Source organism: Oenanthe melanoleuca, linkage group LGE22 (assembly GCF_029582105.1).
Source record: "Oenanthe melanoleuca isolate GR-GAL-2019-014 linkage group LGE22, OMel1.0, whole genome shotgun sequence".
Lineage (NCBI taxonomy): Eukaryota > Metazoa > Chordata > Aves > Passeriformes > Muscicapidae > Oenanthe > Oenanthe melanoleuca.
Genome location: NC_079363.1, coordinates 2,382,339 through 2,402,674, shown reverse-complemented (window position 1 = coordinate 2,402,674; position 20,336 = coordinate 2,382,339). Strand labels below are relative to the sequence as shown.

The 20,336-nt window shown below is 67.0% G+C and overlaps 3 protein-coding genes across 5 annotated transcripts; all 3 read left to right on the top strand.

Annotated features, from left to right (window-relative positions):
* The first annotated feature begins 1,748 nt into the window (after positions 1–1,748).
* Positions 1,749–5,951, top strand: TAMALIN (trafficking regulator and scaffold protein tamalin). The gene is made up of 8 exons (XM_056515083.1): positions 1,749–1,889; positions 3,496–3,545; positions 3,945–3,999; positions 4,307–4,409; positions 4,493–4,586; positions 4,907–4,973; positions 5,064–5,130; positions 5,202–5,951. Exons 1-8 carry the CDS (start codon positions 1,749–1,751, stop codon positions 5,624–5,626), a joined length of 1,002 nt encoding a protein of 333 aa, XP_056371058.1. The 3' UTR covers positions 5,627–5,951.
* Positions 5,952–8,892: 2,941 nt separating this feature from the next.
* Positions 8,893–14,725, top strand: NR4A1 (nuclear receptor subfamily 4 group A member 1). The gene is made up of 7 exons (XM_056515072.1): positions 8,893–9,072; positions 11,251–12,056; positions 12,294–12,423; positions 12,536–12,687; positions 13,028–13,230; positions 13,364–13,542; positions 13,629–14,725. Exons 2-7 carry the CDS (start codon positions 11,253–11,255, stop codon positions 13,883–13,885), a joined length of 1,725 nt encoding a protein of 574 aa, XP_056371047.1. The 5' UTR covers positions 8,893–9,072; positions 11,251–11,252; the 3' UTR covers positions 13,886–14,725.
* A 2,118-nt stretch (positions 14,726–16,843) lies between these two features.
* ATG101 (autophagy related 101) lies at positions 16,844–19,466 on the top strand. Of its 3 annotated transcripts, none has more exons than XM_056515085.1 (3): positions 16,844–17,108; positions 17,869–18,157; positions 18,629–19,466. In XM_056515085.1, exons 1-3 carry the CDS (start codon positions 17,062–17,064, stop codon positions 19,031–19,033), a joined length of 741 nt encoding a protein of 246 aa, XP_056371060.1. In that variant the 5' UTR covers positions 16,844–17,061; the 3' UTR covers positions 19,034–19,466. The 3 variants fall into 3 exon arrangements, with proteins under 3 accessions (XP_056371060.1, XP_056371061.1, XP_056371062.1); XM_056515086.1 differs by having other exon boundaries at positions 16,855–17,108; positions 17,872–18,157; XM_056515087.1 differs by lacking the exon at positions 16,844–17,108 and adding an exon at positions 17,113–17,211 and having other exon boundaries at positions 17,872–18,157.
* The last annotated feature ends 870 nt before the right edge of the window (positions 19,467–20,336 follow it).

Below are 20,336 nucleotides of genomic sequence, written 5' to 3'. Positions count from 1 at the left end.
GGGACAGGCACAGAGCAGGAGGGGTTGCAGAGAATAAATAAATAAAATAAGTAATAAATATTAATAATTAATATAATAATAATAATAAAATAAATAAAACCCCTTGAGATCCCCTCAGAGCATCCCTGGGGGTCTGGTGGGTACAGTTGGCATCTCCCTGGAGATCCCAAGTCTCCACGTGGACCCAGAGCTTCAAGGAAATATAAATCCCACAGCAAACTACCCTGTGCCCCTAAAAAATCCTATTTTTTTGCTTTTGTTTGCTCTGAGGGTAAATGGGCTGCGTGAACTGCCCCTGCTAATTCCTTAATTAGAGCCTCCTGCAAACGAGCCTGTTGTGAGCGGATCAAGGGGAAAATCTGCCGAGGCCTGGGGTCCCCCGGGCTCAGACAAGGTGGGGAGGGGGAGGCACCATCTGGGCTTGTCCTTCCTCGTTCCAGCTTTGTCTGAAGCTCCTGCTGTGGTCCCCAGGAAAATCCAGCCCCATCCTGGCAACGTGGGCAGCAGTGGGATGAGAACATGGGGAATTATTAAGTAAAACCTGTCTGCTCCTCTAGGAAATCAGCCCGGGGTGGCTGCAGCTGAGGGGCCAAGTCGTTACAGATTTTGGGAACACGGTGGGGTGTTCCTCTTCATTCCCAGCGGTTCGGTGACTCAGGATCGGTGTTGGGCTCCATCCCATCCTTTCCCCAGCCCGGAGCAGCTCTGCTCCTGCAGCAAACTTGGCCAGGCTGTGGGCGGGAGGTTTGGGTGGAACGCCAGCGGGATTGTTACGATCTTCATTTTTTTTGGCAAATTTTAAACAAACATTTGGGCAAAACTCTCAACTCCGGCTGGAAAATTCCCGCTGCCTCCCGCCGGGGCGCAACGAGGAGCTGCCGGAGCCGCGCGGTGTCCGCGGCCGCCTCCGGGAATTGTTCTTCCCTCCGTGTCCCGGCTCGGCGCGGCACAGGCCGTGCAGGAGCAGCTAAAATCCCTCGGGCTGCCCCGCTGGGAGCCGGGCCGGGGGCTGTGACCGCCCCTGCCCCAGCTCCTGCCTCCCGTTAAATCCCAAATGAGGTGGCGGCAGCTGTCGGGGGGCAGCAGAGCCCGGCATTGCTTCTGCTCCCGGAAAGTCACCGCTTTGTCCCCAATCATCCCTGGGAGCCTCTGGGTGACGTTCCCAGCAGCATCCCACCCTGAACGCTCGGGACACCGCCTCCCCCAGGGTCCTACTGCCCCACAGAAACACCCAGAGCGCCACGCTGAACCCCGCGCGGTCCCTGAGGCTGAGCCCACGCAGGAACCCCCCGCCCTGAGCAGGACCCTGCTCTGGACCCCCATCATGGACCCCCATTCTGGACCCCCAGAGGTCACCGAGCTGGACCGGAGGTGGAACCTCTCCCCTGGATCCCCACGGGATCCCTTCGCAGGAACCCGCATTGGGACCCCACCCATTGCACCCCTGCGCTGGACCCCCCCACCGGGCACCCACAGGGTCCCCGAGCAGGACCCTCACCCTGGACCCCCCACTGGATCTCCAAGGGGTCCCGAGCCGGACCCTCACCCTGGACCCCCCACTGGATCTCCACGTGTCCGGACTCAGGGCCGGGGCCGAGCGATGCCGGACACGGCCGGACACGGGGCGTGGTCCCTCTCCACCACTTTAACGCCCCAGTGGGTGCGGTTTGGCTCCAAAAGGGGCGCGTCCCGCGCCATCCCCGCCCCCAGGGTCCATATAGCGGCTCCCGGGACGGCCCGGCCCGGCCATGACCCTGCGGCGGCGGCGGCGGCGGCGGCTCCGGCCGAAGGAGGATGCGGCACCGGCGGCGGCCCCGGAGAGCCCCGGGCCCGCCGAGCTCTACCGAGCGCTGGCGGCGGCCGGCGGGACCCTGCCCCGCGTGCGCAAGGTAGGGCTGCGGGGGGAGCGCGGGGCCGCCCCGGTGCCCCCGGTTGTGCACCGGGACCGGAGGGGGAACCGGGGTAGCGGTAACGGGCTGGGGGGGAGCGGGGCTGCGCCGTGTCCCCGTCCCGTCCCGTCCTGCCCGGCCGCTGCTGCCCGCGCCCTGCGGCTCTGCTCCTCCGGCTCCTCCTGCCCCGGGGTCCGCCCAAGTTTCCTCGTGTCCCCATCCCGCCCCGGTGTCCCGATCCTGCCCCGGTGGCCGCCCCCAGGCTCTTGTCCTGCCCCAGCATCTCTTCTCCCCCGTCCCATCCTTCCGCAGCATCTTCCCAGTGTCCCCGTCCCGCTCCATGTTGTCCCCTCCAGGCGTCACATCCTGTCCCGGATCCTGCCCGTGTCCTGCCCCGGTTTTACCCCTGTACCCCCACCCTGGTTCTCCCCTCAAGCCCCACGTCCATGTTCAGTTTCCTCCTTCCAGGTATCGTCCTTATTCCCCTTCCCAGTGTCCCCCCAAGCCCCCACATCCTGTCCTGGTCCCTCTCCATGTCCTGCCCTGCAGCTTTCAGGGCGCAGGGCCAGACCCCCACCCCACAGGACGTGGCTCTGTCACTGGGACAGGCGTGACCCCACGGCCCTGTAGAAGGGAGAAGGGTACCCCAGCACCCCGGCTCTGGTAGGAGGCAGGTCACAGAGTGCCCCGGCTCTGGTTTGGTGGAATAGCCCCTGGAAAAGCCCCTCTGTGGTGGCGCTGGGACCGACACCGCCCTGCTGCTCCCCCCGGCCCCGTGGAGCTTCCTGAGCGCTGTGGGGAAGCGAGAGCGGAGCCGACATCCGGAGCAGAAGTGGCCTCCGGGCTGCTCTGCCACAGCCCAGATATGCACCATGGCCTGGCTCCTGCTCCCCAGCCAAGGCCACCTCCAGACGTGTCCCTGAGGGGTCTGGGACGTCACCTTCCCGTCCCTGTAGTGACGTGGGGCCCAGCGTGACAGGCAGCAACTTTCCCTTTGGCGAACACACCCAGTTCTGGTGGTTTTGCACCCGTGGGTGCGTTGGGGACCGTCAGTCACTGTCTGGTGACACCTGCGGGGCCGGTGGCACCCCTGTGGCAGAGCACACAGGGAACCCGGCTGCCACCAGGACGTGCCATGTGCCACTCTCAAGGGACAGCTCATGGTGGCAGGACTGCCAGAGCCCTGCAGCCTCAGAGGGGCATTTGGGGACAGCGCTGTCACCTCCTGCCCTGCAGTGAGGGTCCTGTCCTGCCCGGCCTGTCCCTCCACCCGCCCACGCCTCTGCGCCTGCCACAACAGCGACATTGTCCGGGCAGGGGGGGTGGATTTTACATGAAAAAACCCGACTGTGACCACAACAGGGCCCCTCTGTGCCCTGGGCGGGCGCGGCGCGGGTGACGTCGGCGCGTGGGGCGAGCTGGGGCGGCTCTGAGGGTCCCTTTGAGCCCATCAAAGCCCCGTTATGCCCGGCCAGCCGGGGGGCACCGCTGCTGCTTGGCACGGCGCTGCCCCGGGGGTGGTGCTGTGCTGTGGGACACGGCGTTCTGGCTGTGGTGGGGGATGTCCCCTCGGCTGTCCCCGCTGATGGCTCTTCCTTTGCCGCAGGACACGGGGCTCAAGTGGGCATCCCCGAGCCAGTCCCCAGAGGAGCACAGGTAGGGACTGGGGGCGCTGGAGTGGGGCTGGTTTTCTGTCCCAGAGGGCTGGAGCTTGGCCCTGGGATGTTGTTCCACTCTGGATACTCCAGGAGGGCTGGAAAGGAGGGGGTTTTTATGGGGGAACCTGCAGCAGGTGAGAGCAGTGAGGGGGTCACAGCTCCTGGTGGGCTCAGACACCCCCAGACCCTGTGGGGATCCTGCCTGGCACCCACAGGATCAACTGGCCAAGGCAAACTGGGGAGGTTCCCTGGGGTCAGGGGGGAAATCCCATCTCGGGGAGAGGTGTCCTGTCCTTGGGGACCCTGAAGCAGCATTTTGAGAAGAGCCCAAGGTTTGCACAGGCGGTTTTGGGTGTGCCTGGGGCTCTGCCTTGCCCCTGACCCCTGTGTCCCCCAGGAGGGTGGTGACTCTGGAGAAGAAGGCAGAGGAGTCTTTCGGCTTCGAGATCCAGGTGGGTGCTGAGCCGAGCTGAGCCTGGCCCTGCTCCCCACCCTTCCAACCCGCACCTTGCTTTGCATGGAGGGTATTTTTAAGTTGTCTCTGAGCTGGGGGTTATTTTTAGCGGTGACAGAGATGCCGTGTTACTGAACCTCCCCAGGGAGGAACCCTGGGCTGCAGCCACCAGGGCAAGACCCCTCTGGGGGGCTGCTGCCCCACCTCGCCCAGCAGCACTTAAACACTGTGATTGCTGCCCCGTGGCTGCTGCTGGGGGGCTCCTGGGGGTGTCCCCGTGCCCCTCACCAGACCCCCCATTCCAGACCTACGGGCTGCACCACCAGGACAGGAACAGCGTGGAGATGTTCACCTTCGTGTGCCGCGTGCACGACGGGAGCCCGGCCGAGGCCGCGGGGCTCAAGGCTGGTGAGCACATCCTGGGGGAGCCAGGGGGGGCCCCAGCAGTGGGGACAGCCCCCCTGAACCCGTGTGCACCCCCTGTGCTCTAGGGGACACCATCACGGGGGTGAACGGGCTCAACGTGGAGGGCATCCGGCACCGGGAGATCGTGGAGATCATCAAGAGCTCGGGGAATGTGCTGCGGTGAGCTGGGGGGTGCAGGGGGGCCCGGAGGCTGCAGCCCCCCAGGGCTGGGAGGGGACCCGGGAGGCTGCAGCCCCCCAGTGCTGACAGGAGGTCCAGGAGGCTGCAGCCCCCCAGTGCTGACAGGAGGTCTAGGAGGCTGCAGCCCCCCAGTGCTGACAGGAGGTCCAGGAGGCTGCAGCCCCCCAGGGCTGGGAGGGGGCCCGGAGGCTGCAGCCCCCCCAGTGCTGGGAGGGGGACTCGGGAGGCTGCAGCCCCCCAGGGCTGGGAGGGGTCCCCGGAGGCTGCAGCACCCCAGGGCTGACAGCTCTGACCCACAGGCTGGACACGCTCTACGGGACGTCCATCCGCAGGGCCGAGCTGGAGGCCCGGCTGCAGTACCTGAAGGTGAGCAGGGGCTGGGAGGGGTCGTGGGGGGTGGGGACCCCTCACCAGGGTCCTCACCAGGGTCCTCACCCCCTCACCCTCCCCCCACAGCAAACCCTCTATGAGAAGTGGGGGGAGTTCCGCTCGCTGATGGTGCAGGAGCAGCGGCTGGTGCGGGGTGAGTGGGGGCTGGGGGGGCTGGCGGGAGGGTTTTGGGGCCCCCCCTGACACCCCCGTGTCTCCCTTCAGGTGTGGTGGCCAAGGACCCCAGCATCTACGACACGCTGGAGTCCATCCGCTGGTGCCTGCAGGGGGAGGGGCTGCCGGGGGGCTCCTCCCGTGCCAGCGGCAGCGATGATTCCCTGTACCAGACCTGCGTCTTCGCCTCTTCCAGCTCCTTGGATGGGGACAAGGATGGGGACAAGGACAAGGATGAGGACAGCGGGGGTCCCGCGCCCCCCCCGCCGCGCCCCCGCCCCGCGCTGGCCCGCAGCGCCAGCCTCAAGTGTGCGGGGGGCCCGGGGGCTGCGGGGCGGCTCTGGGCTCGGGCCGGGGACCCTGGGGAGGGGGCGGCCGCCCCCCGCAAGAGCCGACACAGCAGCTTCCGCCGGCGGCTGCTCAAGTTCATCCCGGGTCTGAACCGGGCGCTGGAGGAGGAGGAGAGTCACCTTTAGCCGGCAGCCCCCCAGGACTATTTATTTATTTATTGCAAGGGGCTTCATTCCCCCGGCCCCCATCCCTGGGGGCTGCAGGAAGGAGGTTTGGGTTGGCCCCCCCGGGCCGTGGGGATCGTGACGCTGTGAGGGACGGACACAGCACCGACGGACAGACGTGAGGACCCTCCTGAAGCGGCTCACGGAGCTGTCGCTGCTCCCAGGAGGGGAGCACCGGGGGAGCCCCGCACTCCCCAGGCTGGGGGGCTCTGGGGGTCCCGCCCCTGCTCCCCCCGGGCTGTTGTACCGGGTCAGCGCTCGCCAATACAGAGACGATTTGCAGCGATGTGTGGCTGTGACTGAGCGGGGACGGAGCCCCAGGATGGGGGGGCTGAGCCCCCACGCTGCCCCCTTGAGCCAACTGATGTCACCGTGGACCCGAGTGAGCTCTCGGGGACCCCCCGTGCCCCCCGCCTGCTGCAGCCCCCGGTGCCGGCGGCCGCGTCCCGGCTCCGCGGGGCCCCGGCCAGGCCCTTCCTGCCCCGTTTCCTCCGGCAGCCGGCGGGAAGCGGGACCCACCCCGAGCCCTTCCGCCTGCGGGGGACACGGTGCCCACGCAGGACGGGCACTGGGGTCCCCGCACCACCTGCCTCAGTGTCCCCCAGAGCCACCGGAGCAGCATCCGGAGGATTGGGGGACACAAAGCCCCCCCAAGCGCTGCGGGGCTGCTGCAGCACGGTGTGTGCGGGGATTCCCTTCCACACGGGCTCCGTGGGGCACCGGGAGCCCCCAGCCCTCCGCTCCGTGTCTCGGTCGCCTCTCTGGCCGGGCTGTCTCATGTTTGGGGACTCCAGCTCCCGCCTTCCCCTCCCTGTCCCCCCAGGGGATCCTGGAGATCCGGGGGTGAGAACTGAGGGGGTCTGTGTGTCCCTGGAAGGGGGCTCAGCTGGCTCCCCGCACTTTCGTGCCCTGTCCCCGTTCCAGGACGGCTCCGTGCTGGACATTTATGGTCTGGCTCCCGTGGCCCCGGCGGGTCTCGGCATCCTCCCGCGTGCTGCCAGGGTCGGAGCACCCCGTTCCTGTCAAAGCCATCACGGGACCCCCCGTCGCAGCTGCCACCCCACGCTGAGCTTTTTATAGCCCCGACCTGGGGCTGCGTGTGCCTGGAAAGGGGCAGGTGGCCGTGGGACAGCGGGGTCACGCGTGGCACCGGCTGAGCTGGGCAGGGCCGGGGGGCCGAGGCGGCGGGGTTGGGGCCGGGAACGCCCCGGAGCAGCCTGTCATTACCGATAAATATAGGCCCGGGGCAGGGAGCCAGCGCCAGCCGTGGGCACCGGCTGATCGCCGGTCACGGGCACCCTGCGAGCCCCAACGCCCACCCTGGGGCTCGGCAAGGGCTGCCTGGGGCCCATCGCATCCCCGGGTCCCCACCCGGGTGTCAGGGTGGAGCTTTTGTGAACAGGGGTCCCCCCCTGCACCCCCGTGGCCTTGCGGGGTGGCTGAGCTCGGGTTTCCTCCCCCGAATCCGCCGCAGTCCCCACGACCTCTCCCGGGGTACAGCTAATCCCGGGTGCGGGGGCTGCCGGTGTCACCCTCCTGTCCCCGGTAACGCCGCCACCGAGCGAGGACACGGGGGGCTGCAGCCACCGCGCTCCGCGCCCCCGGGGGCTTTGAGACCCCCGGCAGCTCTGGGACCCCCCAGTCTGACTGTCCCGGGTGTCGCAACACCCTCGTCGCGTGTTGCAGGGACCCCCGCAGGTCCCGCCGGGCCCGGGGGATCCCTCTGGGGGAGACCCCGGCGGTGCCGCGGGATCCCCGAGACGTCAGTGACCATGTGTGACGTCAGCGGGCATGTGTGATGTCACGGAACCCCGTCGGGGGCGGGTGAGAAGCGGGGCCGGAGTGAGGTAACGGCCACGGGAGGAGACAGCGACGGTGCCTCCACCACCTCCGGTACCCCCAGCGCCCTCCGGGCCCCTCCGGTATCCGCCTGCCCCCGTTCCCTCTGATCCTCACGGGGCCGGGCGTTCCGTGAGGCCAGGCGGGGTCCCGGTACCGGCGATCCCGGCAGCCCCGGGGCCCCAGGGTGGCTCCAGTCCCCGGTGGGACCGGGCCGGGGTCTCTGTCGCTGCAGGGGCACTGTCGAGGCAGCACTAACGGCGCTGCCAACCCAGGGCACAGCGGGACAGGTCCCCGAGACCCCCGGTTGTCCCCAGGAGCGAATACCGGCGGGTACCGCAAGGAACCGACCTGGTACCGAAGCCTATGGGCTTGGTACCAGAAGATACCGAGGGAGTACCGGGGTGGTACCGGCTGGGAAGCTGCGGGGCGCTACCGGAGGGTACCACGGGAGGTACTGGGGTGCTACCGAATGGCACCGGGATGGTACCGGAGGGCATTGAGGCGGTACCGGCGTGGCACCGAAGGGTCCTGCGGAGTTCTGGGTCCCTTCCGCTCACCCTTCGCTGTCCCGCGGGCCCGGGCCGGCCCCGCACGGGCTGAGCTCATCTTTCCAGCCCGCGGGCGCTGTTCCCGGCGCCGGCGCCCGCCAGCAGCCGCCGCTCTTTCCATCGCCCCGGCCAGGGGCTCCCCGCGGGGACCGGGCGGGGGCGGGACCCCGCGTCACTCCCCCCGCACCCGGCACCGAGCGGGAGGAGACCGGGGGTACCGGAGCCCCTGAGCACCGGAGATAGCCCGATGGGCATAGCGGCACCGGGGGTACGGGTGTACCGGGGAGAGCGGCATCGGGGGGACACCGGGAGTGGACACCGAGGGGGCTCCGGGGATGCCAACACTGAGGGGACACCGGGGATAACGGTACCGGAGATACAGGCACCGAGAGGGCACCGAGAATGGGGGCACCAGGGTACCGGCACCGAGGGGACACCGGGGATACCGGCACCGAGAGGCTACCGGGGATACCGGCACCGAGAGGCTACCGGGGATGGCGACTTAAGTGATGCCAGCACCGAGGGGGCATCGGGGGTGGGCGCACCGGAGTACCAGCAAGGAGGGGACACCGGAAACAGCGGCAGCAAGAGCGCACCGGGGAGGGAGGCACCGGGGGACGCCCGGGGTAGCAGCAGCGAGGAGACACCGCGGATGCCGAAGGGGCACCGGCCCTGGGGACACCGGGGATACCCCTGACACCGGGGCCTCCCTCCCCCCCTCCGGCGGCCCCCGGAGCCCCGGGGGGGATATGTGGGGAAGCGAGGGGCGCCCGAGCTATTTTTAGCCGGGGCCGCGGGGGTATTTTTAGCCGGGGCCGCGGGTGCGTCAATGGAACCCCGCGTGCGTCACGGCCGCGCCCCCGCCGGGGCCGCCCCCCCCGTGCGTCACCGGCCCCGCGCCGCCCCGCGCGTCACCGAGTGCTTAAGAGAAAGTAGTGGCGGGGCCGGAGCCCGGCGGAGCCCGCGGAGCGGCCGTGGCAGGAGCAGGAACCGGAGCGCCGCCGCGCCGGCACCCGGGTACGGGCGGCACCGGGATGCGGGGAGCAGGCGGGGGGCACCGGGGGCAGGGGGTGGCGATGGCAGCGGGGGCGGAATGCGCGCACCGGGAGGTGCAACGGCGTGGAGTGTCCCAGTGGCACCGGGGGAACGGGAGTCGTTGTCCCGGGAGGGATTGATCGGGAGTGTCAGATGTCGCCAAGGATTTCTGGGTCGGGCATCCCGGTGGCACCGGTGCAGCGGGGATCCTGCAAGGTGGATGTGGTGGGGTGGTCCTGTAGCACCACGGGCAACCGGGTCGCGCGTCCCGGTGGCGACGGGGCTCGCGTGTCCGAAGGGCGCCGTGGGAGGAACTCCCGGTGCCACCGGCGAGAGTCGGGGGTCTCAGTGGAAGGGACCGGGCGGTGTGCGCTGTGCGGGACTGTCCCTTGTGGGTATCCTGTGGCACCGGGGGGAACCGAGTGGGCGTCCCGCGTGGCGCTGGGAGGTGCACGGGATGGGGCGTCCCGGTGGCACCGGGAGGAACTGGATCAGGAGTCCCGGCAGCACCGGGAAGAGCCGGGGGTCGCGCAAAGAGAGAGGTCCCGGGAAAAGCCCGACACCACCCACTCCTCCGTGAGGAGCTGCGCAGCACCGGGAGCCGCTACTTGGGCCACGGGGGACCGGGCTGGTTCCCCCATCGCGGCACCCCAACAGGGGCCAGTGCATGTGCAGGAAATCCCCATCTCTGGGGGTTGCGGGGGGCAGAGTCACCCCATCCCGGGCATCACCCCGGGATCCCGGAGCAGAGTGGTCACGGAACCGCAGTGGGCACAGCGGGGCAGGCAGGAGCATGCGGGCAGCGCCGGGAACCCGGCCTGGCGAGCAGGGACGTGCGGGCAGCACCAGGACCGGGCAGTGGAGACAGGGATGTGCAGGACGCAGACAATCCCCCGCTGCCCACGTGGGGCTGGCAGCAGCCGCTGCGGCATTACCGGGCAGCAGGTGCCGGCAGGGATGTGGGCAGCGTTAGCCACCCCCGGTGCCACCGGCTGCTCTCGCCCGCCCGCGGCCCCGGGGCCCGGTGCCAGCGGCTGCCACCCGCCCGTGCAGGCAGCAGCCTCCGGGCTGGGCACAGGCAGCTGCCTGCGCTCCCAAAGGAGGAATCTGCAAATAGAGCCCGGCCGTGGGCAGCGCGGGGGCTGCTGCGGGAATCTGTGCCCGGTCCCTGGGGGCACAGAGCAGAGGGGACCCCAAGTGCTGTCAGCGAGTGGGTGAGAGAAAAAGGATTCAGACAAGCGGGACCGCAGGATGGGTCGAGGCTTTGCATCTGCCAGGATTCTCACGTAGCCCAGAAAAACTCCCACTGGCAGAGACAGTGCCCCCCGGGGCCGTGTCCCCAGCACAGCCTCAGGTCCCCTCGGCTTCATTCGGGGACAGGAGGCAGCTGAGGGGTCACTGTCCCCTCTGAACCCACAGGGACACCAGCAGGAGGCTGAGGGCTGGTGCCCTCCCGTGGGTGCCAGAGCTGGACCCACGCTGGGTATTTTTAAACCCAGCTCCTGGCTGGTGTCGGCTTTCTTGGTGCCCGAGAGAGCTGCCCAGATTTGGCTGGGGGAATCCGGGGGCTCTGGCTGCAGGGCCGTGCCAGCACCGTGGCCGGGGGCCAGTGCAGCGTGACCTTTAAAGGTCTGCGAGATGAATTACATTATCATCTTGCCATTGGGGTCACTTCTGGCTTGGCTTTCAGCTGGATATGGGGCTCTTAGGTCTCACCAGATCCGTGCACAGCCCCGGGGATCTCCAGGGGCAGAGGGTGGGCTTCTCTCCCCCTCATCTCCCTGCACTGACGTTCCCAAAAAGCCCCAAAAGGGACTACGGGGGGAAGTGGGATCCTCAGATCCTAGTTCAGCCCCGACTCTGGCTTCTCTTGGCCAGCCCTAGGGCTTGGGAATCCGCTGGCCACATTCCTCCCTCCTTCCCTTTCGGGGGCTTTTGCTAAGCCAGCGTTTTGGGGAATGTCCTTTGCACCCATTGGCTGCGCCGTGACCTTTCCCAGGGGCAGCGGTGGCCGCCACCAGGCAGCCGGTGGCTATGGGGGTCCCGTTCCAGCACAAAGAGAATTCCGGGGAATTTCCCATGGTTCCCACCCCGTCTCCATCCTCTGCCCGGATGAGGGGCGGTATCGGGGTCCCCTCTGACGCCCCTCTCTCCCCGCAGAGATGCCCTGCATCCAGGCACAGTGCAGCACCACGGGCGCCGGCCCCTGCGAGCGCTGCCCGGCCGAGCTGCTCAGCCCCGAGGGCGGCCGATTCCCCATGGAAGTGGCTGGAGCCGACCTGGCGGCCGCCCCCGCCCTGCCCAGCTTCAGCACCTTCATGGAGAGCTACGCCGGCGAGTTCGACGCCTTCCTCTACCAGCTGCCAGCGAGCGGCCAGACCAGCGCCGCCACCGCCTTCAAGCTGGAGGACTTCCAGGTGTACGGCTGCTACCCCAGCGCCTTCGGTGGGCAGCCGGACGAGACGCTGTCCTCCAGCGGCTCGGACTGCTACGGGAGCCCCTGCTCCATCCCCTCGCCCGCCACGCCGGGCTTCCAGCCCCCGCAAGCCCCCGGCTGGGAGGGCTCCTTCGGGCCGTACTCACCGCTGCCGAACTACGAGGGTGGGCAGCCCTGGGCTGAGCCAGCCAAGGGCGGGGGGTCGCAGCCCCCCTTCTTCGCCTTCGGCCCCCCAGCCCCCAGCCCTGCTGGGTCCCCTGCAAGCCTGAAGGGGCAGCCGGGCCTCTCTCCCCGCATGGACCCACGGCTGCTGGACACGGACGCGTTCCCCACGAGCCAAGGTCCTCCCAGGGGGTTCGCGGGGCTGCCCCTGGCCCCCAGCTCGCCGCTGCTGGAGGGGCCGGCGCTGGCGCCCAGCAAAGTGCGCGGCCCCGGGGCGGGCGAGGGCCGCTGCGCCGTCTGCGGGGACAACGCCTCCTGCCAGCACTACGGCGTGCGCACCTGCGAGGGCTGCAAGGGCTTCTTCAAGGTAAGGGGGCCCCCCGCGTCATCAGGTGTGCCGGGATGTTCCCACAGTGCTTTGCGGCGGCAGGAGGATGCTGCGGGGTGCCCCGGGGAGGGGCAGGGCAGGGAGCGCGGTTGGAGCCCTCCCCACGGACATGGAGCCGGATGCTGGGCTGGAGCGGGAGGCAGGGGAGGACAGAAGGGCTTTTGTTTGGAGCCCGGCGCCCCGGGCTGAGCTCGGCCGCTCCTTCCCCACCCGCAGCGCACAGTGCAGAAGAATGCCAAGTACATCTGCCTGGCCAACAAGGATTGCCCTGTGGACAAGCGGCGCAGGAACCGCTGCCAGTTCTGCCGCTTCCAGAAGTGCCTGGCCGTGGGCATGGTCAAAGAAGGTACCAGGGTCCCATCCCGGGTAGGGGGTACCCGGCAGGAGTGGGGAGACCCCACTCTGCAGCCTCTCTGGCTGCACTGGGGACAGACACTCACTGCAAACCCCAATCACAGTGGTCCGGACTGACAGCCTGAAGGGGCGGCGGGGCCGTCTCCCCTCCAAGCCCAAGCAGCCGCCAGACGCGTCCCCAGTCAGCCTCATCACCTCGCTGGTGCGGGCACACATCGACTCCATCCCCAGCGCCACCAAGCTCGACTACTCCAAGGTAGGGTCTGCTGCCACTCCATGCCCTGCCCAGGGCTGTGCCAGGGCTGGGATCAGATCCTGGCCATCCCTGTCCTAGTTCCTCTCCCATCCCCAACCCATCCCATCCCGTCCCATCCCAGATCCTGATCCTGTCCCCATCCCAGTTCCTGATCCAACCTTGTCCCTGCTCCTGATCCAACCTTTGTCAGTTCCTGACCTGTCCCCATCTCAGATCCTGATCCCATCCCAGTTCCTCACCCGTCTTCATCCCAGATCCTAATCCCACCCCAATCCCTGATCCACCCCTGTCCTAGCTCCTGGCCCATGCCCATCCCAGTGCTGACCCATTGCTGTCCCAGTTCCAGGAGTCAGCACCGTGCCCGTTTGAGAAGGAGGACTCAGTGGACGTGCAGCAGTTCTATGACCTGCTCACTGGCTCCATGGACGTCATCCGCAAGTGGGCTGAGAAGATCCAGGGATTCACCGAGCTGCCCAAGGAGGACCAGGACCTTCTGCTGGAGTCAGCCTTCCTGGAGCTCTTCATCCTGCGCCTGGCCTACCGGTGAGCCCTGGGGCAGCGCGGAGTGGGGGAGCCCGAGGTGTGCTGGGGGTGACACCTGGATTGGTGGCACCTGGGTTGGTGACACCTGGATTGGTGGCACCTGGGTTGGTGACGCCTCAATTTCTGCTGGCAGCTCTAAGCCAGAGGAAGGGAAACTCATCTTCTGCAACGGGGTGGTGCTGCACCGGCAGCAGTGCGTGCGTGGCTTCGGGGAGTGGATTGACGCCATCCTCGAGTTCTCCCAGAGCCTGCACCGCATGAGCGTCGACGTCCCCTCCTTCTCCTGCCTTGCTGCCCTCGTCATCATCACAGGTGAGACCCCCCAGCTCCAGGCCCGTTGCTGTCCCCATCCCCACCTTGTGTCTGCCACCACGTCCCACACCCTGCGTGTTTCCCAGACCGGCACGGGCTGAAGGAGCCCAAGCGGGTGGAGGAGCTGCAGAACCGCATCGTGGGCTGCCTCAAGGACCACGTGGCAGCTGCAGGGGCTGAGCCCGGGCGCTCCAGCTGCCTCTCCAAGCTGCTGGGGAAGCTGCCAGAGCTGCGCAGCCTCTGCACCCAGGGCCTCCAGCGCATCTTCTACCTCAAGCTGGAGGACCTGGTGCCGCCACCGCCCATCGTGGACAAGATCTTCATGGACACTCTGCCTTTCTGAGTCCCGGGCAAGGGGCTGCCATGAGGCCCTGACCTGCCTGGAGACAGCTGGGACCCGCCCTGGGCAACCCTGGTTCAGTCCGAGGATGCCTGGGAACACCTGGGCATGCCTGGGTAACCCCTGGGATGCCTGGAACATCCCCTGGTACCCCTAGATCAACCTTGGGATGTTTGGGACCCCCCTGGGTGACCCTCAGAATGCCCAGAAACTACTTGGGCATCTCTGGATCACTCCCAGGATGCCTGGAACCCCTCTGGTCACTCCTGGATCAGTCCTGGGATGCCCAGGACCTCCCTGTGGACTCCTGAATGACCTCTGGGACACCTGGGACCCCCCTGGGCCATCCCCAAGATTTTATGTACACCCCTGGATCATCCTCAGAATGCCTGGAACCCCCCCTCGAGTCACCCACAGGATGCCTGGGACCCCCTGGGCACCTCTAGATCACTCCTGGGATGCCTGGGACCACCCCTGCATCACTCCAGGGATGCCTGGGATCCCCTTTGGATCACTCCCAGGGTATCTGGATCCCCCCTCAGATGCCTGAGTCTTCTTGGGGGCACCCTTGCAGGTGCCTCATGTGCCTTCACGGCCCAGGGCACAGCGACAGAGCAGCCCCGGTGCCGTCTGCCCCGGGGGCATCGCCGGCGCGGTGCCTCCTTCCCCTGTAAAAACGCCCCTGATGTAAATAGCGCCGGCCGGGTCCTGTACAGAGTGGGGGGCGCGGCTGAGGGGTGGCTCCGGCCCCCTCAACCTCGGCCCCTTCCCCTTTATATATATTTTTCTGGGTTTCCCTCTTTTTGGCCACTTTCTGTATATAAACTTGTACGTACAGTGAGAGCCGCTGGGTGGGACCTTTGTCCCTTGTGTTCCCCTTTAATTAATTAATATTCGGGGATTGGGAAGCGGGGACAGAGCAAAGGGGCGGGGGGCAGCTGGGGAGCTGGAAACGCTGGAGACGGGGAAAAACGGGATGCTGGAGCTGGGGAGAGCGGGGGTGTTGGAGCTGGGGGCAGCCAGAACTCCGGGGAAGGGGAGAGCCGGAGGGGTGGAGCTGGGAATGAACAGGACACTGGAGCTGGGACAGCCGGAGCTGGGCACCGGAGCTGGGGACAGCGGGGGCTCGGACAGCGTCCGAGAGCTGGGGGCAGCTGGGACGCTTGGGCTGCATAAAAACAGGATGAAGGAGCTGGGGAGAAAACAGTCCCGGGGAGATGGAGCCGGGGACAGCTGGAGCTCCAGAGCCAGAGCTGTGGACAGCCGGGCTGGTGGATCTGGGGACAGCTGGGGACAGCCGGAGCTGGGGACAGCCGGGGCTCTAGAGCTGGGGAATGCCGGAGCCGGGGACAGCCGGGGCTCTAGAGCCGGGGACAGCCGGAGCCGGGGACAGCCGGGGCTCTAGAGCCGGGACAGCCGGAGCCGGGGACAGCCGGGGCTCTAGAGCCGGGGACAGCCGGAGCCGGGGACAGTCGGAGCCGGGGACAGTCGGAGCCGGGGACAGCCGGCGCTCCAGAGCCGCACGTTGCCCACGCCGCTGCCCTTGAACCGTCACTCACCCCCGCGGCGGCGGCTGCCGCGGCCCCGCACCTGTCGCCTGCCTGATTTATCCTCCCCAAAATAACCGGGAAGCGTGACCGTGTCCCCCGCTCGTGTTCCTGGGGAACGTGGCCATCGGCAGGGCCAGCCCTGGCGGGCGGGGCGGGGGGGGGTGATGGCGTTTGGGGTCCCGATCCCAGGAGCTGGGGACAGAGTTCCAAGGCACGGGGGGTGACACGCGAGGCTGATGTGTCCCCCGGCTTTTTCCCTTCCTCCTGCTGGGGACAGCCTGGCCCCGGAGCAAACATCAGCGGGGACACCCAGGGCCGATGCGGAACAAGGGCCACATTGAGGAGCGGGGCCGGGGGCGCCCCGCAGTGACACACAACAAGGGTCCCTCTGTCCCCCCCGCCGCCGCCCCCGCCTCGGGGACAGCGCTGACGCACGGCGGGGCCGCCAGCGGGAGTCGGGGTGGGCACCAGCGGAGCTGCACACAGTGGGCACGGGGGGCACGGGGTTGGCACCCGGCCCGGCCCGGCCCGGCCCGGCCCGGCTCGGCTCGGCTCGGCTCGGCTCGGCTCGGCTCTGCTCCGGTAGTGCCGCAGGTCTCTGTCCCCTCCCCACAGCTCAGGGCTGTCCTCTGCCCACCTTGTCCCCATCTCTGTCCCCGTTCCCTTGGCAGGGGCTACTGCAGGAGGGACAGGAACTCTCCCAAATAAAAACAGCTCCGGCCACGCCGGCGCTCCCGGGGCTGCACGGCACAGCCACGGCTGTCTCGGTGTGTGACACGCCATGGCCACATTCCTGCTGCTGCTTACACCAAGCCGTGTGTCCCCACGGCAGCCTGCGCCAGATCCACGTCCGCATTCCCTATGTCCCCCATGTCTGTGCATCCATGCATCTCTCCGTCCCCATGTCCATCCATCCCCCATTCCTGTGTCCCCATGTCCACACATCCCCCATTCCTTTGTCCCCCAAGTCCCCACATCCCTATTTCCACTGCACCCTGTGCCTTGTGTCCCCATATCCACATCTCCCATGTCCGTCCATATCCCCATATCCAGCCATCTCACTGTCCCTTTGTCTCCTAGTCTTCATGTCCCTTTATTCAGTATCCCTTGTGTCCCCCACATCTCTGTGTCACGCTGTCCCTTTGTCTGTCCTGTGTCCCCCTTTCCTTATTTCCCCATGGCCCCACCATCCCATATCCTTGTGTCCCTTCTGTCCCCCATCAGGTGTCCCTCGTGCCCCTGTGGTCCCCTCGGCCCTGTGGCCCGTGTCCCCAGCGTGTCCCCGCCGTTGTCGCCTTGTCCCCGCGGGGTCAGCGGGGGACACCGCCCCGCCCCGCTGCAGTACCGCCGCGGGGCCTCCGGCACAGGGGGCGCCATAGAGCCGGGGAGCCGCTCTGGGCTGCGACATTGCAGCTCTATGGCCCCTTGGGAACGAACCAGGCCGGGGAGAGGGGAATGCGCGGACTCGGAATGGCGATTCCACCCTCGGCGAAACCCCGAGGATGGGAACGACACCAGAGGGGCAAAATGTGAAAGGAATCAAGTTCAGAGTGATGAAACACGGTGGTCATGGCAGGAAGGGCCGCTACGATGGCCGGTGGTGTGTTCTGACCCCCCCGCGCAGATGGGATGATCCACTTCCCTGCTCCGTGCCGTCAGATGGTCGGGCCCGGGCGGTGAGTGGGGTCCGGGCCGGGGCCGGGGTGAGGGGCCAGGGACCGAGGGGGATCCGGGGCCTCGAGCCTGGGGAGAACCTGGGGCGCTCCGTGGGAGACTGAGGTGGGCTCGGGCCGGGACGTCTGGACCTGTGGGGTGTGTTAGGGGCCCAACCGGGACGCCCCGGGCCCCTGTGAGGCGGGGGTGGGCCCGTACCGGGACACCTGTGGGCTGTTGGATTCCTGAGGGGAGCTGACCAGGGCATTTGGGTCCCTCTGGGGTATTGCGGAGCCCAGACAGGACTCCTGTGTGCTGTCCTGTGTGCCAGGCTGGGACACCTGCCCGGTGTGTGAGGGGACCAGGCCATGTCTGGGTTTCTCTGGGTTGTTAGAGACTCAAACCAGGACATCTGGGTCCCTGTGGGACACTGCGGGGCCTGTACGGGGACCACGGAGCCCTTGTGAGGTGGGCGGGCATGTACTGGGGTGTGAGGAAACCAGACCGGGATATTTGGGTCCCTGTGGAGGAGTCCCGCCCGTCCTGGCACAGCTGGATCCCTGTGGGGATCCCCGAGCTTCTGCGAGGTGTGTGGGGAGGTGGGATGTGAGGGACTTAAACCAAGACATGTGGGTTTCTGTGGGGCTAAGAGGGGCCTGGAACACTGTGGCATGTGGGGGACTCAAATCAGGACATCTGGCCAGGAGTGCCACACAGGTTTTTGTGGGGGTCTGGAACACCAGCAGCAACCAACACCCCCTGCCCACCCTCCTGTGCCCCCAGCAGCCGCTGCTGTGCCCCCGCCGGCGCCGCCCCCGCCATGAACTGCCGCGCCGAGGTGCTGGAGGTGTCGGTGGAGGGGCGGCAGGTGGAGGAGGCCATGCTGGCCGTGCTCCACACCATCCTGCTGCACCGCAGCACCGGCAAGTTCCACTACAAGAAGGAGGGCACCTACTCCATCGGCACCGTGGGCACCCAGGACGTGGACTGCGACTTCATCGACTTCGCCTACGTCCGCGTCTCCTCTGAGGAGCTCGACCGGGCGCTCCGCAAAGCTGTCGGGGAGTTCAAGGTAAGGGGGCAGCAGGGATGAAAATGGCAGCATTAAGGGGAAGCCATGCAAGGAGCAGCTGAGGGTGTTAGATCTGTTCAGCTGAAGAGATTCATCAGCTTCATCCCTAGGGCAGCTGTGATCTCTGCTTCCTGGGACAGTGACAGCACCCAAGGGAACAGGTAGAGTTGTGTCAGGGAAGGGGTAGGCTGGATATTGGGAAAAGATTCTTCCCCCAGAGGGTGATTGGGCACTGGGACATCTCCCCAGGAGTTTGTCACGGCCCCAAGGCTGCCAGAGCATTTGGACAACGCTCTGAGGCACAGGTGGAGTTGTTGGGGTGTCCTGTGCAGGGTCAGGAGTTTGACTGGATGGTCCTTGGGGGATCTTTTCCAACTCAGGATGTTCTGTGGTTCTGTAAAAGCCAGTGGGTTGTGGCCAGGAGGGGTCAGTCAGTCCCTGTTCCCCCGTGAACCACGCGGTGTCACGCAGGACGCGCTGCGCGGCTCCGGCTCCGACGGCATGGGGCAGATCTCCCTGGAGTTCTACCAGAAGAAGAAGTCCCGGTGGCCCTTCTCGGACGAGTGCATCCCCTGGGAGCTCTGGACCATCAAGGTGAACGTGGTGAACCTGGCGAACGAGCAGGAGCGGCAGATCTGCCGCGAGAAGGTGGGCGAGAAGCTCTGCGAGAAGATCATCAACATCGTGGAGGTGATGAACCGCCACGAGTACCTGCCCAAGATGCCCACGCAGTCCGAGGTGGACAACGTCTTCGACACCAGCCTGAAGGACGTGCAGCCCTACCTGTACAAGATCTCCTACCAGATCACGGACTCCCTGGGCACCTCAGTCACCACCACCATGCGCCGGCTCATCAAGGACACGCTGGCGCTGTAGGGCTGGTGTCACCCAGGCAGGGCCACCACTGCCCGTGGTGCGTTTGGGACAGTAGCTCTGCTTGGATCCCTTCACCTCCAGAAAGCCTCTGGGTGGAGCTTGGCTTGGCCTAGCCTGTAATTTAGGGGTTGCTGCTCCTTGGTTTATGCCGTGGGGTTTTGTCCATCCTGGAGAACTGGTTCAGTGGCTCCGGCCTGGCTGATGACTGGGGTGAGTCCTCAGGGCACGTGTGGCACCAGCTCCAGGTGGTGCTGGGGCCTGGCAGAGGGTGCTGGGGGTCAGGGTGACACCTGAACCCCACCCCTCTGCAGCACACTTGCTGCCACACAGCCAGTGCTGGCCGTGTCCCTTATCACCACCTGTCCCCTGGTGTCACCTCTGTCCCTGGGGGGCCAGAGCTGCCCCAAAAATAAAGTTTCTTCTTTCACATGGAGCCTGGTTATGTCCTGGCTGTGAGGGCCAAGGGAGGGGGAAAGTGGATGCTGAGGCTGAGCTGGTGGTCCCCATCACATCCAAAACCAAGGGGCTGAACTGGGGTCCCCACTGCACCCCCATGCTGTGAAGCTGAGCTGAGGGTCTCCATGGTCTCTCAGACCATAGGGTTGAGCATGGGGGTGCTGTGGGTCTCCTGAGCCATGGGGCTGAGCTGGGGGTCCCCATTGCACCCTAGTGCCATGGGGCTGAGTGGCTGCAGTGGGGAGAGGCAGAATGGGCCGTTGGGCAGCCCCAGCTGCCCCCCAAGGCACCGAGGGAGGGAGCTGGGGTGACTCCCCCTTCCTTGCACCCCTACAGGGGGTTCCAGAGTGGAGCAAAACTGCTGCCCCTTGCCGGGGGGGGGCACCCAGCACCAGCGAGCGTGAGCGGGGCCATGGGAGGGAGGGATAAGACTGTCCCTGACATCACTTAAACCCTCCCCGTCTGTCACCCACACACTCGGCTCCCGGGAGGAAGAGGAGGAGGAGGAGGAGGGGGACATGAACACTACCCGTGAGGACACGGGGGTGAGCGAGGCTGCCCAGATCGCCGTGGTGCTGGTGCTCTGCCTCGCTGTCACCTTTGCCATCCTCTTCCTCGGCTGCAAGCTGCTGCTGAAGGCTGAGAGCCTGGCAGCCTCCTGGGCCCAGGGCGAGCGCCGCCTGTCCGAGCCGGACGGGGACGCCGAGGGCACGTAGGGACCGGCCGGAGCCTCACGGATGGACAGATGGACGTGTGGATGGCCAGGCACAGCTGGAGGTGGATGGACAGCAGTGTCCTTGCCTGTAGCATCTCCAAGGACAGCGCTGGGGGTTGCGTGTAGGTAGAT